This window comes from Suillus clintonianus (genome assembly GCF_016758775.1).
Source record: "Suillus clintonianus strain FC179 chromosome Unknown DEU56scaffold_48, whole genome shotgun sequence".
NCBI lineage: Eukaryota > Fungi > Basidiomycota > Agaricomycetes > Boletales > Suillaceae > Suillus > Suillus clintonianus.
Genome location: NW_024539272.1, coordinates 61,896 through 77,269, shown reverse-complemented (window position 1 = coordinate 77,269; position 15,374 = coordinate 61,896). Strand labels below are relative to the sequence as shown.

The window sequence follows — 15,374 nt, the reverse complement described above, 5'->3', positions numbered from 1 at the left end:
TTCCTATTTTTACTTGATTTCGGATGTAATGATCCTTTATGTCAAATTGCTTCGTTCTTTTATGATACTGAGGATTTTGTGCGATCGCTAGTGATCCTGCATTGTCTCCATAAATTAATGTAGGATGACTTTGGTTATATCCCAGTTCCATATGTAAATTCCGTAGCCATTTTGCCTCTCTTGCTGCATCTGAGAGACAAATATATTCGGCTTCGGTCGTTGAAAGAGCAACTGTATTTTGCTTCTTTGATCCCCATGTGATCGCACCACCGGCTGATATGAAAGTATAGCCCGATATGGATGTACGATCATCATTGTTGGCAAAGCTGGCATCCAAATATCCGGTAAAATGGTTTTCATTTTTATTTTCTTGGGTTTTGTATACTATCCCAAGATCTTTCGTCCCTTTTAGATAGCGTAGTACTCTCTTAGCAGCTGTCCAATGTGATATATTTGGATCTGCTGTGTACGATGCTAATCTATAGACTGCATACACTATGTCTGGTCTTGTACCAACGGCTGCATACATCAATGATCCGATCAAAGAAGCATAGTTATTACTTGGGTTTCCTTTTTCGGATGTCTGCGTCAATGGTTCGAGTTTTACCTTAGGATCCAAAGGTGTAGTTACAGCGTTTGCTTCTGAGAGTCCATATCTTTCAAGAATTGTTTCAATATATTTGGATTGCGAGATTTTGAGTTCTCCTTTTTCTCGGTTTCTCTCAATCTCGATCCCTACAATCTTGTTTGGATCTCCTAAGTCTGTAACTTCGAACATATCCTGAAGTTCCTTTTTCAGGTCGTTCATAAGTTTTGGATCGTTGGTAAATATTAATAGATCATCTACCCATACGGTGATGATTTCTACTCCTCCGTTAGACTTTCTGATGTACGCGCATGGGTCTGAATATAATCGATTGAATCCTTTGGTCTCGAGTTTATTATTTAACTCGATATTCCATTCTCGACCTGATTGTTTCAACCCGTATAGCGTTTTAATTAATCGGCACAGCCTCGAGGTACCATCTTCATATCCCTCGGGTTGGTTCATGTATACCTCTTCTTTGAGAATACCGTTTAGGTATGCACCCTTCACATCCATCTGTTGGATCTCCCAATCTTGGGTGACTGCTAATGCTAATATTGTTCTGATCGTCTCTAGCTGGACTACTGGTGAATATGTATCAGTGTAGTCCATTCCCGGAATCTGTGAGTAGCCTTTCGCTACTAGACGAGCTTTATATTTCACTAACTCGCCTTGTTTATTAAATTTTCGGACTAGGACCCACTTATTTCCGACTGGGACTCGTCTCTCTGGGGGATCAACTAACTCCCATGTCTTCATTCGTTCTAGTTGGTCCAACTCCGCGCGAACAGCTTTTTCCCATTCTGGCCATTCTGGGGATTTTCTGGCCATTGCGATTGATTTCGGATCGTCTGGTGCGATGCCACAGTCATTAAATGCAGCGTATATGATCTCTGCTGGTGAGTCTTTTATTTGTTCCTCATCCAGATCATTTGCTAATTCTGCAAATTCTGGGTACGGATCATCTAGAACCCGGTAATTATGTACCGTTTTTGCTCTCTTACTTTGTCTCAAAGGTATGTTTTCATTTTCTATATGCTTCCTCTTTTGGTTCATGCTTGATCCGTTTTCATTAGTGCTTTCATTTGCGCCGTGTTTCAGCGTGTCTTCCAACTTCTCCCCTTCGCGCTGTACGCTGGGCGCGTCTCCTTCATTTGGAGCTTCATTAGGGAGTTTTTTATTTAGGAAGCGGTAGTTCCTTGAGATCTTAATGAGGCGAGTTCTTTCATTATAATACTTGATCGCTTTAGGACCATCAACAAAACCTACAAAGGTATGTTTTTCTGATCTAGTGTCTAGTTTTGATAGATTCTCGTCTTCCCTTAGTATCCATACAGGCGCACCAAATTCCTGTAAGTGGGATACATTTGGTTTTACTCCTGACCATTTTTCCTCAGGTGTACTATTTGATAGCGCTTGTGTATATGCCCTATTGCGCAAATATGCCGCATGGGACACTGCTTCTGTCCATATAAACTTTGGTAAGTTTTTAGCTATTAACATAGCTCTTGATAGCGCTAATAAAGTTTTATTTAAGCGTTCCGCTACTCCGTTCTGAGGAGGTGAGTAGGGCGCAGTCACTTCTATATCTATACCTTTCTGATTACACCAGGAGATTAGGTTTTTATTGATGTATTCAGTCCCATTATCCGCCCTCAGGCGTTTGGGAAGTTTCTCCCAGCGTCTTTCTATGTAGGTAAGATATTCCTTAACCTTCTCTGAGGCTTCATCTTTTGTTTTCATATATTTTATTGTACATCTTCGTGTACAATCATCAATAAATGTAATATAATATTGCATTCCCGATATCGAAGTGACGCGTGATTTTCCCCACACATCTGTGTGTGTTAATTCTCTGGGGATCTCAGATCGATGTTCGGCTTGTTTTGGGAACGGATTGTGTTCATGCTTTGCTTGTATACATGCCTCACAATCCGGAAATATCGGATTTTCGTCGATGTTAAATCCGTCAACTAACTTTCCTTTCAACAATCGTTGAAGTCCTGATATTCCGATATGTCCGTACTTCTTATGCCACATTTCCCAATTATCTACATCGTCTTCTTTAACGGTATTACTACTTTCGGTAGTTTGATGGATGGTTTGCGCATCTAATAATAATAATCTTTTGATGCACTTGCCACATGCAAGTATTTGTCGGTCTTTGTCTAATACTGTGATCTGACCGTTTCCTATGATTGCACGTCCACCTTTTTCATCTACCCTCGTTAAAGAAAATAGATTATTTATTGCTGTAGGTACATATAAGACATCGTTTAATGTTACTTTGATGTCTTTTTGATGCACGCGTGATTTCATTTCGATCGTACCACGTCCATGCGCTTCTATTACCGTATTTCCTATTCCAGTAATTTTCTTATGTTCTGGAATGAAAACTTTGAACGCAGATTGCTGATTCACGATATGTGATGTGGTACCGGAATCTGCTACCCATGAATAAGCGGAAAAATCGGCCTCTTCATTCTCATTCATAGGTACATCTTCTGTATCTACCATAAAGGCAGAATCCTCATCGTCGCATGCTATATTAGCAGCTTCTTTCTGCTTTCCTTTGCCAGATGACGTGCCTGGCTTGTTCCACCAACATTTTGACATCTCGTGCCCAAATTTCCCACACTTGTCGCATTTGGGTTTCCCCTTCCATCGACAATTCTCGGTGGGATGATTGGTGCATCCGCATACCCGGCACTTCTCTCTCTCACGGTTCTTCCCTTTATCCGGCTTCTCCGGCTTTTTCTCAACCTTCCGCTTCTTGCTGTTTGTCTCGGCTTTAGCACAACACCCCTTCTCTTGGGTATCATTCTTCTTGCGGCGGTTGAACTCGTCGATTATGATCGACATAAGTTCTTGGGCGGTGTAGCCCTTGATTTTATCGGACTCCATTCCCTTATCGGCATGTGCGCCCAGGTAAGATGAAGTCCAATTTTCCCATGACTTTGGCAATGACATAACCAACATAGCCTTGAACTCGTGATCGGGAATCTCACATCCCATTATATCGAGTTCGTTCCTTTTGTTGATCATATCAGTAATGTGCGTGCCGAGATCATCTTCTTCTTCGGCCTTCAAGGAGTAAAAGGTACATTTTGCTATTAACACACTCGATTGACTCCTTGTCTCATGGATGGTTCTCAGATTATTCCAAGCTTCTTGGACCGACTTCGCTCGGGACACGTGGACGACTTGATCGTCCTTGATATTGATTAAGATAAGTGTCCTTGCGATGTAGTCTTCTTTATCCCACTGATCGATCTCATCATCATCAACCTCAGGTTTTTTATTTGTCCCGTCGATATGACCATGAACTCCGTGGAGGTGTAAGATCGTTTTGATCCTTTCCTTCCACATCATCCAGTTCTTGTCGGTAAGCTGGTCTATTTTATACGACGCGAGTGACCCGAGACTAATGGATGGTCGCGTGGTGCTTGGGGTCTGATACATCGGAACCACACTTTGTGTAGTATTTGTGTTAGACATTTTTAGCGTATAGGGGTTTAGTTATGCATAGCGTAGTCTTTTTGATTTTCGGTTCTAGGCGTTAGAACCAGGGCTCATAACCTGTTAAGATTCGTTATACGTAGATTGATTAGATAGAGCGCAATGTTTTAATAGAATAGCTCTGGATTCTGTGTTTTCGTGTGATCAATCAGGAACGGGTGGTGCAACAAGTCCCATCAATTCGGATATCACCGTCGAGCTATTAATACTATGTAGAACTCAGACGATTACTTAATCCGATCAGTGTGGCTGAATCTCGTCAGCTTGCTCATGTATTCTCAACAGAGTCCCATCCGATAATGTGCCGAAGCAGCAGATGCAAAGATACCTTCTACTTCAGCACACATCTATGTGCTGTCTACGTAGCACACAGATCGTCTGATCTGAATCTGTAAAAACACTCAACCATAAGTAGTCCAAACAATCAGATCGATTAAAATCAGATGCGTATTACACAACACCTAAGCTACGCGCGAATGTCTCCTCCAATACCAGCACCAGCCCTCACAGGAACAGACACAGACACAGGCGTCTGTTCCTTCGGAATGTGCACCAGCGCCGGCCCCTTCACCATAGGATCTGGACTCACACCACAAGGCCACTCCCCCACCCGCGTCTCCCCAAGCCACTGCTTTCGTCTCATCCTCGCATATTCCCGTCCAATACACACCACATCCTCCTTGGACGGTATCAGCCACAAGAAGTCCTCGGTAGCCAAAAACAAAAACAAACGGTAAGTCCGGACGTGTACTTTCGTTTCAAGCGCACTGCGCGCAAGCACCACTGGGGTCTAGCAGTAGCTGATGCAGGTACGTTCCTGGCAAAAGAAGAGTCTGTCTGTCCCCTTTAGGTAGGATACTAAGTACTAAGGGCCTAAAACCGGGCTTTGCACATCACTAATTCTGGGAATTAGAGGTAGAGTGCGCGTGAAATCTAACAGGTAAGTCTAGTCTCTCTGGAACAGAACTCGGTGATATATCGCGGCGCCAGTGCAGGGAATAGAGTGATGTATCAGCTACCACAGGTCACGAGAAAGGCATACCAGACAGTGTGATATATTAGCTACATCTGCTGAGTCACGAGTGATATATCATGGCGGAGTATCATACTACTACATCAGACAGACCAGACAGTATGATATATCACTGATATATCACGGCGCCAGTGCAGGAAACCCAGAGTGATACATCAGACAGTGATGTATCAGCTACTCAAGTCACGGAAAAGGCATAGCAGACAGGATACATCACCATATAAGGATTAAAGGTATGGATATACCACATACCTTCTACAATTATAGTATATAATACATTATACTGCCAGGGAGTTTTGACTCCGCACAGCCAGTGCCATGAGTCAAGCTGCGAAATGAACACGAGGTAAGATTGCAATGCTGCGGAGGACTTAAAAAACCACCTCCCTCCTTATTTGACTTGACTCTGAACGCCCACTTCGTCGCAACTTTCATTCAGCATTCGTATTTCTGTGTGCATTTGGATTCTGATCAAGTTGAAGTAAGTGATAGATTCGTGCAGCATGTGATGTTAAGAGCTGAAGTTTTACCGCGATTAAGTGAGTTCCCGAACCAAAATCGCGACAATACCTTACAAAAAGATCAAACCTGAAATAGGTGGCATCGAGCACATCTTACACCTGCCCGGTAAACAGCGAATTGTTACCTATTCAACATATGGCACATTTCGAGTCTGGGACTTAGAAAGGGGCGCGCAGGTCGGGGAGACATGGGAGGACAAAGGTATAGGAGTGTGTGCCGTAGCATTGTCGCCGGACAGCAAGACAATAGCAAGCGGGTGTCGAGATGGCGCAGTGAGATTGCGGAACATTGACACAGGCAAGGTCATCAGAAAATGGATGGGGCACACAACGGATGCGATGTCTGTCTGCTGGAGTCCAGACGGAGAGCGAGTGGTGAGCGGATTCGGAGATGGAACATTCAGAATATGGGATGTCGAGAGCGGCACGACAATCCTCGGACCGATCAAGACTCGAACAAATTGCATAAACGCGGTTTGTTACTCACCCGATTCCAAGATGATTGCTACCGGCGGGGACAGCCTAAAAGTCTGGGATGCTAGCACAGGCAAATTGCTCACAATAATCGAAGCGTTCATTATAGCATGCCTAGTATGGACATCGGATGGAAAAACGCTTATTGCTGGGGAGTTACTGTCCAAGATCAGGACAATTGACACCGCCACGTGGTCTGAAATAGCTCTTCTTGAATTGGAGGAGCCTGTTACAGTCCGTTCGATTTTATTATCTCCGAATGCGCGCATCCTCGCAAGCACATCCTACGCCGACAAGACAGTGCGACTATGGAACCTTGAAACCAATCAGCCCATAAAACCATCACTCCATGATGAAGACCCTGTGAAGTGCGCGGCCTTTTCTTCGGATGGAATGTTCCTCGTCACTGGCTGCTCGGGCATACACACATGGGATGTTTCCGCTATCGTCGAAGAAGCTTGCCTTCTGTCCGACCATGTAAGCTCGGAAACATATCATGCTCAACCACATTAATGATGGATTTGCTCCCCAGGATGATGTTACACAGCGACCAGCCCCGAAGATCAAAAGTGCTCGTCGAATACCCCCAAGGTTTTTTGATGATGCACGCCGTGCTGATGTACATGATCGACTTCATCCATGATCGAATGCTTCAAGTTTGACTGATGTGTTGTTAGTTCTCTAGCTCGCGTATTCAATCACAAGGGCAACATAGCCACAACCCACCACCACGTCGCTTTCCCTCATTCTGGCACCGTCATTTTAATCGACACGGGGGAACTGACTATGACACCCAATTGTGGTCCAGCCGGACTCGAAACTTAGTCTATGGCATGCTGCACAGACGAGATGGATTGGACATCGAGTTGCGAGAGCCACCAGTAGTCGAAGTCCCGTGCACAGCAGGCAAGCCTGTACGTTCTTTTTCTCTTCTTAGCTATTCTTTGTCATTGACTACCTCTCGCGCAGAGAAACTATCACGCTAGGAGAAAGAAACCATCTTCCAGCTCGCCTCAACCTTCCAATACCCATACCACCCAGCATCACACAGTAACCCAGGACACACCATCGTCACCACAGCAACCACACCCCACTGCCATTGCCTCGACACTTCCCGCCGTTGCTAGTGCCGCAGGCACAACGGGCACAATCTCACACCCTCATATCACCATAAGGGATTCTGGATGGCGCGCTCGTTTCATGGTCTGGATTTGCTGTATACCTATTGAGAACGCAGACTAGCTCTTTTCTGATCAAGGCGTTTACGGGGCTACAGTTTGCAGTCCTAATGCCAGAAGCACCCGCAGAAGTTTACGGAATATGAAAGGGGTTCGATTGGAGCGCGCACATGGCGTCGACGCGAATTGGTTCCGCGGGATCAAACGCCTGCTCGTTACATAGTAGATATATGATTTTGTATATGTGATCATCTTACATGGAACAAAATATGCACGCGACGTCGTTGAATTGCTGTAGCATTGAAAAGTCAACTTGAAGTACAAAGCACAAAATCAAGCAGGGATGATGCCCTGCAGCCTAACTTAAGTTCCTACTACTCTTGTCGACAAAAACCATGTCAATATTACCATCACTGACTCCTCGACGTCTTCGTCTCCCCTCTCAAGGTCGCAGACTTACTCATTACCACTACACAATGTCAGGTGAGTAGACCCGATATCAGGCAGTACATATAATTCCTTACCTGTGCTCCCCCAGCCTGTCTTCATCATCGTTTGTGGTTTCGTCCTGTTGAGCCCTTGCTGGTATCAGCAGCACAGACTCATCAGTGCCCCCATCTCCTCTCTCAAGGTCACAGACTTGATCATTACCACAATCTTCAACCTCGTCTTCGTCAATGTTCTCCGTGGCTTCGACTTTTGTTGGTATCAGCGCCACTGAGTCATCATTGCCTTCATTCCCTTTCTCAAGGTCACAAAGTTTATCATTCTCACTACACCGTATCGAGTGAGTGAATTTGAGTCTGAGTAGCACGATTCCTTACCTAGGTTCATTCGTCGTCAGCATCCCGGATATTTTATCTTCGTCAATAACCTCCACGGGGTTGTCCGCCAGTTGAACCTTAATGCCCTTTCCGATTTTACGAAGGACATTTTTCCCCTCGTATTCGTCGTGTGGAATTGAGCCAAAGACTTTGGCGGTTTTCGGTAGGCGTGTCGTGAGCCAAATTGTATGAAGGAATCCGAAGCCTCCGATGAAACTCTCGTCACTGGGAGCAACCCCAGCCAATGCGAAGATCAAACCCAGAGCAACGAACGAGGCAACAATCGCCGCCAACAATGGGGCTTGAGAAACCTGAAATAAACACCATAAAACTCTACGGGTTCAAGATGGAGGATGAACTCACATGCACCATTATACTTATTGCATTTTTGTTGATTTCAGCCTGTCCGGTTGCCCCGTCAAACCCTCCCCTATGCCCACCAAGCTGTGCAGCTAGAGAAAACCTACAATCGGCTTTCCTGTGTCGCAATATATATACATGGAACTTACCCGTCCAGATCATCATCCCAAAGTACTGGGACAAAGCCCCTTCTAGTTCGAGTGGAGACAAATTGAAGGTGGGCGTGCTATTATCGAATTTTGTAGGAATCATCTGCTCCTGGGTCATGTTCAGAAAACCCATAAGCAGTCTAGCAAATGTCACAAATCCTTAATCTCATGCTCGTTGCAATATTCACAAATATTGAACTGACCTTTCAGGTACATATCCGCACGCGCTAGCATTGCCGCTGCCTGCACACGACCCGGGTAAAATGGTGTTGTTCCAGTATATTGCTTCCACTGGTGTTCCTTCGAACGGTTTGGCGACGAAAGGCGCTTTTATCTGCAAGCCGGGTCATACAATGAAGGCAGCAGGGTATGAAAGCTGGTTCCACGCACCCAATCCAAGCCCTGACCTGTGGAGGGAAAATTCCCTGGAAAGATCGTCCATTGCTTATCCGAAGAAACCGGATTATACGCAGTATCCAGAAGCAAATTGGATTGAACGTCGACGGTAGCGACGTGCTTCTCAAGAGACATGTGACATGCGACCATGTATCCTACCACTTGCGCGCCGGATACTAAATCCCCTAGTAAAATCAAACAAGATAATCAACGACGGTGTACCCAAGGGGAATCATGATTACCATTGCTGCCATATGTTGTCCATGGCATAGACACCGAAATATTCTCTAGCGCCGCTCCACTTTCAACCATTGCCGTTGTAACAAGAAAAGTAAGATAATTCTGCCGAGGTCCGTCAACAACGACCCACAATGACAAAATTCAAGTGAATCTACCTCGGCAGTCATAATGTCCTGATATAAAATCTGATCTGACCCTGCATACCTGTGGTTAGGAGCCGTGACATCAAACGATCAACAAACTTACAAGGGATCGTACCGATAAAGTCTTTGGGAGAGCCATCAGCATTAGACCAAACCGAACTTGGCAACAAGGAGCAGTTGGCATCTACGAGTGTTGCATTCACAGCCGCAGCTCCGAATCCGGGATTTGGAGATAACTTGTCGTACAATAATCCCCCTGATAGCCCCGTGGTTACTACCCCCTTGGTCCAATTTGAAGGCAAGGCCACCGAAGTTATCATATTCCAATCCAGAGCGCTAATGTTTATTGACGGATCTGGCCACGCGAGTTGTGTAGATGATGAACCATTGGTAACGAGTGTGTAAGTTTGAGGCGAAACAATGAATGGTCGCAGGATAGAAATTATTGTGATGGAAATGAGGTACAAAAACACACCCAAGATTCTTATGGGAGTCGTAAAACCAGGGTATGAGAACTGAGATGAAAAGCACAAGCAAGCCGTAGCCCAGTTGCGCCAGGAGTGCCTAACATCATGCAATGAAGAAAGAAGCTGGAAGCGTGCTAGATCATGGGGAAGGGTGACAGATTGAGCCAAGTAAACAAGGGCAGCGAGTGACAACTACAGAGTATTGTCAGTCTTCAATTTGACAAATCTGCTGCAGCTTACGGTGAAGTATCCCTGAATACACTGGCGAATGCCAAACTCCCACATCTCAAGATGAGACGCGACTGAGAACATAATGCCTTGTTTGTTATAGTGGTTGATTGCGGCGAGGAGTAGTACGTTCAGGACAGCAAAGAGGATATGTAAACCCATGCAAAGCCAGTATCGCACGAAATTATTGGGGCGGCGTGTCTCCGTCTCTGAAATCATGAATCAATGAGTTGATAAAACAAAAGACACCAATTCTAAAGCGACACCTTCATGGCCCCCCAGGGCTTCATACTTGAGGACGAAAAATATCTGTGAGCTCACACGGTGCCAGCAAGCGCTCGCGTCACTGCAAATCTGACGCCATGTTCGTTTAAATACACCTGGTTTCGTGTCTGTCTTCGTGGATGTGCAGTCCGCACCTGCTATGTTTGGGAGGTCGTCTATTGCAAAAACTTGACCAGAATCTTGAATTCCAACTCGGAACATTCCAGCCCTGCGGAGCACCTGATTATCAGGGTCTAAAATGTTGGTGAACTGGGCCGTAAGATCCTCCGAATGTTTTGTCAGCCACATGAAAGACAGGGTGTTAAGTGTCTGTGCGCTCGGTCCCGTCCCTCTTGCAGCAATACAAATAACAAGCACAAGAAGGCAGCCAGAGGCGACTAAAGAGATGAGATTCTGGTTTTTGTTCTCAGTTCTGAGATTGCAAGTGGAATATAGGGTCTCCTACCGAAGTATAGTCAAGCTGGTGTATAGATTTTTTAATCAGCGTCTCCATAGTGGCAGTGCAGGAGAAAGCGAGCAACATACTTCAAGACGGTTTTCCGATACAAACTGTGTTACCTCTGCTTCGGAGTTGGCCCGTTGAAAACCCCCTCCGGAATCGCCCAACTCCCCTGCTGTTATATAATATTGGCACCGTCTTCGTCTCGTGGTCTGCAAAGGAAAATACTAACCTATCCAGATGACCGTTGAATATAGTCTTGATAATGCGGCCTCCATCTGATGTTTTGAAATCGTGAATGATGGTGTTGAATTGAGATACTGGTTTCCACCCGTGTCTTGCGTAATATTGATAGGAACATCCGGGATGATAGCACTGAAGGGCATGCCTATCAACTGCATGAGCAGCCTGTAGAGGGTAAATAAGCAATCCACATACTTGAAGATAGGAGAATATGCGCACAGTTCTCCTACTGACGTATTTCTGTTACACGGGTAATGGTCGACCTTGTCGAAACAAGTTCTCATGCCCGTATAAGAATATTTTTGCGTATCGAATGGCATTGTAATCTTGATAGATATTGCTAGTATCAACTGTGGCATGCATGCGTATATTAACAACATACCACACTACCATTGACCATTTTCTCGGGAGCAAGGGATGTGAATGTTGGCATGGTTGTCCATTGCGGGGGGGATACACTCATTTCTGGGATGACCAGTAAATGATTTGATTGCGCATCCACAGTAGCATTTCGGCGAAGTAGCGATACGTCGCACATTGCAAAGTGCAAATCAATAGCGCTCCAGGCGCTATTTTCAGCAACTTTGTGGAAAGGTCAGCCATTGGCTAGCTATCCGATAAGTATACGTACCGTCATTTTCATAATACCAGGTTCCTTGCACTGTTGTTTCGTTAACCACGGGATTTTCAGCGGTCCCAGTCGTCAACAAGAAATTGAGCCAACCCTGGAATCCTCAACACATACATCAAAAACACGTTCAAACTTGCTCACCTCATTCAACGGGCTATCAGGAAGATATAAAACTTGGTCGTTCCCTGATAGAGATTAGTCGGTTGCAACTCGGTCAACAATGAGCTTACATGGAATAGCATCCAAAGCAAGGGTCGCCGTTGCGTTGGTATAGATTAATGGCTCATTTGCAGCACTTCTCCCATACGATACATTTTGTGCAAGGAAGCATGTGACGCTCACTTCTGTTGCGTTCACGGTTCCGTTTCCTGTCGCGCCAGGGGATATAATGTCATAGAGAAAACCATCACCAAGCCCCGTGGCTATCGGAGATAACTGCCCAAATGTCGACGCCAAAGATAGTATGGTTGGCCAGCTCCAGTTCTCGGTGTTCACAGTGGTATCTGTCCATGTCGATAGCGCAGGTGCTACGAAGGTGTTGACCTTGTCAGTTGACGTAGGGACCAGGACCAGAAGAGCATGATTTTGCAAAAAAGTGATGCCTATGATGTAGAAAAGAATGACAGTCGCCTCTGAGCATGCTGTAGCTGTCATTCGTTGGTCCCAAAGTGCGGCTAGTGCGGCGCCAGATCCATACATGGCATTCAATATGTCGTACACCGCAGTCAATCTGAATTCTCCGCAGAACAGCTGCTTGAAAATGAGCATATTTGTCAATGTATGTAGCAAAGAGAACCAGGCCTAGCAAAATTTTGATCTCTTCAATCATGGTGATGAGCTAGTACACGTACCATATAACCCATGGTAAAAAATAAATAGCCCCAATCGGCTTGAATGTGGATATACCGTGCTAGGGCAGGAATGGGTATGGCAGAAAGGGTTATCGTGTAGTTAAAATTGCGCCTGTATAACAGGAGTAAACCGGAGTGGATGATTATGGGAACTATATGGAATGCAATGCAGATAACCTTCAACAAGACCGCGCCTCGCGACCGGTTCGTTGAAACTGAGGGGCGCATCGACGAATGCGCTGGTGGGTAGGGTTCTATGATATGTCGTCAGTCTCAGAACCGAGGGGGTGCTTACTACTAGTAGGCCGGTCCATTTATATAAACTTCAGAATGGCTTTGACACGCTGCCAGTGGTACCTCAGGCTAAGCCAGCCTGACCAAGATTGCATTAGCAGACCCAAAATAGCCATATTACGAGGCGACTACAAACCCAGCAGGCTGTGCGTGTCGCAAGATAAGGCAAACAAGTCGTGTTAAAGACGTGCCAATTGGCTCGGTGTTCTTTTAATGTTGATCCCGTCCGTCCGCATTAATAGTGCCCACAGCGCCTAGCTAGCATATTAACTCCTAGGGTAAGCTGTTAGTCGTTGTAATGCAGATGGGAAATTTCCAACACAAGACGCTGGGAACGATGCATGAGCGCTTGATGACGGGGACCAAATGGTGGCGAACGCTACATATGTAAGTATGGTTTGAAGTTTCTCGAGTCTCGACGCAAGATAATTAATACGTACATATGTTGTACATAGAAACGAATTTCGCCCGCATGCTGGTTTTTCAATTTTTTTTCAGTGACACGGCGGCATGCAGGCAAACCACACTTGTGAAGGCTGTTCGCATTCAAGTTAACGCTCATTAATCATTTCCGAAGTCCAGGGAGCGCCCTCAGGGAGCTTCTGCATTTCCCTGGTGAGAAAAATACAGCTCAAACGCCCCTTCTCAGCCATCGAAAAATCATCAGGACAATATTATGTAATACTTTCAATGTTTCACACAACAACTTACATAGCTCCGTAACCACTTTCAGTAAGCGAGAAGGCCACAGGCTCACAGCCATGCGTGCTGCCCAGTCACAAATTGCTTCGACAGATATTCGGCGGATGCCAATCAAAGGCATTCATTGATGGTATGCAATTTGGCCTTTGTCTTTAACTCGCCATAGCAGTAATATCAAAACTGCTATCGTCCTCTCCTTCCACTCAAATAATAGCTAACTGCACTCTTCTCGCGTGTGTTATGATCGGGGTTCAGTTGAATAAAGAAGGATATAGTTCAGATTGATAAAAGGTGCTGTTTGACTCATTCAATTGGTGGTCTGGTATCTGCTATGTCTAACAAAGAGATTATGTAGTTCTGCTCTTCATCGACTTGCGCAGTCTCTTTGGGAGCCGTTTCGGACAGTTCTGTGGGGCCATCTCTATGGAGACGGTATCAGAGTTCGACGCCGAGTATGGAACCTCACCGATGTCATCTGTCGCGTGCTCCAGCTCAGTCTCCTTCTGCCGCCTTCATCGCAGGCGATATGGAACCTGGACTTACGCAGGAAGATTTATTCACGGGCGAGGTTATCCGAACAAAATGATAAGCAGCGCTGCGAAGAGTACAGCGCTTCAAGTTCGACGCCGTCGCTCCTATGGCCAGTATGTGGACCATAGAGGATCATCATGACGTTACAAACTCTACCTGGTTGTGGTGGCACGATGTTCCGTGGAGAGGTAATTCCCACTCTCCAGAAGACTTCGACTGGCTGGTGGACTACCTCGACGCTGTTTATTCCAACGACCACGATACGGCATGCGACATTCTTGTACTCATGAGCAGTATGCGCGTGAGCTGCAGCCCCACCAAAACAACATATGTTCATCGAGAGGCTCGTTGCCTGTATGGACAGCAGCATGCCTTACCGTTTATGTCACATTGCCGTTCGCGCTGCTTACAGTTTCCGGGGAGTTTTGACCTCGATTGATGCCGTTGATGATGCAGACACGATTTTGACCAGATTCTCTTCTGCTATCGTGTCCGCGGTTTGTCCGCGACCGGGCGCAACACCTGCCGATGATGGTCCTGACGGCTTCATCAATGGCGCACGCGACTTGTGCTATCTCGAACTGGTCTTTGCCCTCGCGGGAAATTCGATCTGGCACCCGCATTTGGTTGGGGATCATCATATAGATCGTTGCATTAGCATCATTGGAATGCACTGCGAAGGATTCTTCATGCATTACACCTGTTACCTGGTAGGTGTCCTCCGAATCGCACCTGAACAGGTTTCGGTTGCATCGCTCGTGTCTATCACAGAGGAGCAGTGCTGGGACATGATCAGACGTACATGGACGAATATTTATTCTGTCCATGTGGTAGATCTGTCCAAGGACGCGGACGACTTCTTTCCCGTCCTCGTGGGAGGCACAAAGAAGTATATGCAGATCGCTTCCACGTTTGACCTTGAGCAGCTCATCAAAGATGTGGATCGTGTTGCCAGAATGGTAGAGCAGCCAGGATTAGAGTACATTGATGATATGAAGGAGTTGGTGACTGCAGTCCGCGACATGCTTCTTCAGAGGCTCGGTCAATAGTTATTGTGCAAGAAACATATTATTAGTCATATGATTATCACGGTGTTTGCGTATCCCGGGATCAGAGGAATATATGGTGGGCAGTGCAAGTCCAGATTCTGCGATATGTAGACATTGTGTTCAATGTTAGGATCGCAGTATGGAAAATAACAAAGTTGAACATGTGCACCAGTCTCCTTCGAACTAAGTGATACAAAAACTTGATTACTCCGGCTCCATTCAAAACGCGTG

The 15,374-nt window shown here is 45.7% G+C and overlaps 4 protein-coding genes across 4 annotated transcripts; 1 reads left to right on the top strand and 3 right to left on the bottom strand.

Moving 5' to 3' along the window:
- Positions 1-2,617: 2,617 nt before the first annotated feature.
- DEU56DRAFT_739043 (uncharacterized protein) lies at positions 2,618-2,905 on the bottom strand (the record flags this gene model as incomplete). The annotated part of the gene is made up of 1 exon (XM_041348694.1): positions 2,618-2,905. A coding segment is annotated over one exon (288 nt), but the record flags the coding sequence as incomplete, so codon positions are not given.
- Positions 2,906-7,592: 4,687 nt separating this feature from the next.
- Positions 7,593-10,571, bottom strand: DEU56DRAFT_418844 (uncharacterized protein). Its single transcript, XM_041346133.1, has 10 exons — positions 10,131-10,571; positions 9,527-10,082; positions 9,436-9,476; positions 9,283-9,382; positions 9,035-9,225; positions 8,848-8,978; positions 8,645-8,784; positions 8,499-8,587; positions 8,136-8,446; positions 7,593-8,084 (listed from the first exon to the last, which is right to left on the bottom strand). The coding sequence occupies exons 1-10, from the start codon at positions 10,335-10,337 to the stop codon at positions 7,832-7,834; spliced, it is 2,019 nt and encodes a 672-aa protein (XP_041207171.1). The 5' UTR covers positions 10,338-10,571; the 3' UTR covers positions 7,593-7,831.
- On the bottom strand, positions 10,572-12,932 carry DEU56DRAFT_418843 (uncharacterized protein). Its single transcript, XM_041346132.1, has 9 exons — positions 12,568-12,932; positions 11,947-12,469; positions 11,858-11,901; positions 11,717-11,810; positions 11,468-11,667; positions 11,305-11,411; positions 11,075-11,250; positions 10,849-10,863; positions 10,572-10,796 (listed from the first exon to the last, which is right to left on the bottom strand). Exons 1-8 carry the CDS (start codon positions 12,793-12,795, stop codon positions 10,859-10,861), a joined length of 1,377 nt encoding a protein of 458 aa, XP_041207170.1. The 5' UTR covers positions 12,796-12,932; the 3' UTR covers positions 10,572-10,796; positions 10,849-10,858.
- Positions 12,933-14,273: 1,341 nt separating this feature from the next.
- On the top strand, positions 14,274-15,320 carry DEU56DRAFT_810880 (uncharacterized protein). The gene has a single exon (XM_041353533.1). It carries the CDS (start codon positions 14,424-14,426, stop codon positions 15,141-15,143), a length of 720 nt encoding a protein of 239 aa, XP_041207169.1. The 5' UTR covers positions 14,274-14,423; the 3' UTR covers positions 15,144-15,320.
- Positions 15,321-15,374: the final 54 nt, after the last annotated feature.

Bases quoted from the DNA above. Each gene is read 5' to 3' on its own strand.
- DEU56DRAFT_418843 (XM_041346132.1), bottom strand. From the start codon at position 12,795: ATGCGCCCCTCAGTTTCAACGAACCGGTCGCGAGGCGCGGTCTTGTTG. The intron at 12,470-12,567 runs GTACGTGTACTA...CTCATTTTCAAG, and splicing joins TTTTTACCATGGGTTATATG to CAGCTGTTCTGCGGAGAATT. The intron at 11,668-11,716 runs GTACGTATACTT...CTTTCCACAAAG, and splicing joins CTGGTATTATGAAAATGACG to TTGCTGAAAATAGCGCCTGG.
- DEU56DRAFT_810880 (XM_041353533.1), top strand. From the start codon at position 14,424: ATGTTCATCGAGAGGCTCGTTGCCTGTATGGACAGCAGCATGCCTTAC.
- DEU56DRAFT_418844 (XM_041346133.1), bottom strand. From the start codon at position 10,337: ATGATTTCAGAGACGGAGACACGCCGCCCCAATAATTTCGTGCGATAC. The intron at 9,477-9,526 runs GTAAGTTTGTTG...ACAGGTATGCAG, and splicing joins CTTTATCGGTACGATCCCTT to GGTCAGATCAGATTTTATAT. The intron at 9,383-9,435 runs GTAGATTCACTT...GGACCTCGGCAG, and splicing joins AGGACATTATGACTGCCGAG to AATTATCTTACTTTTCTTGT.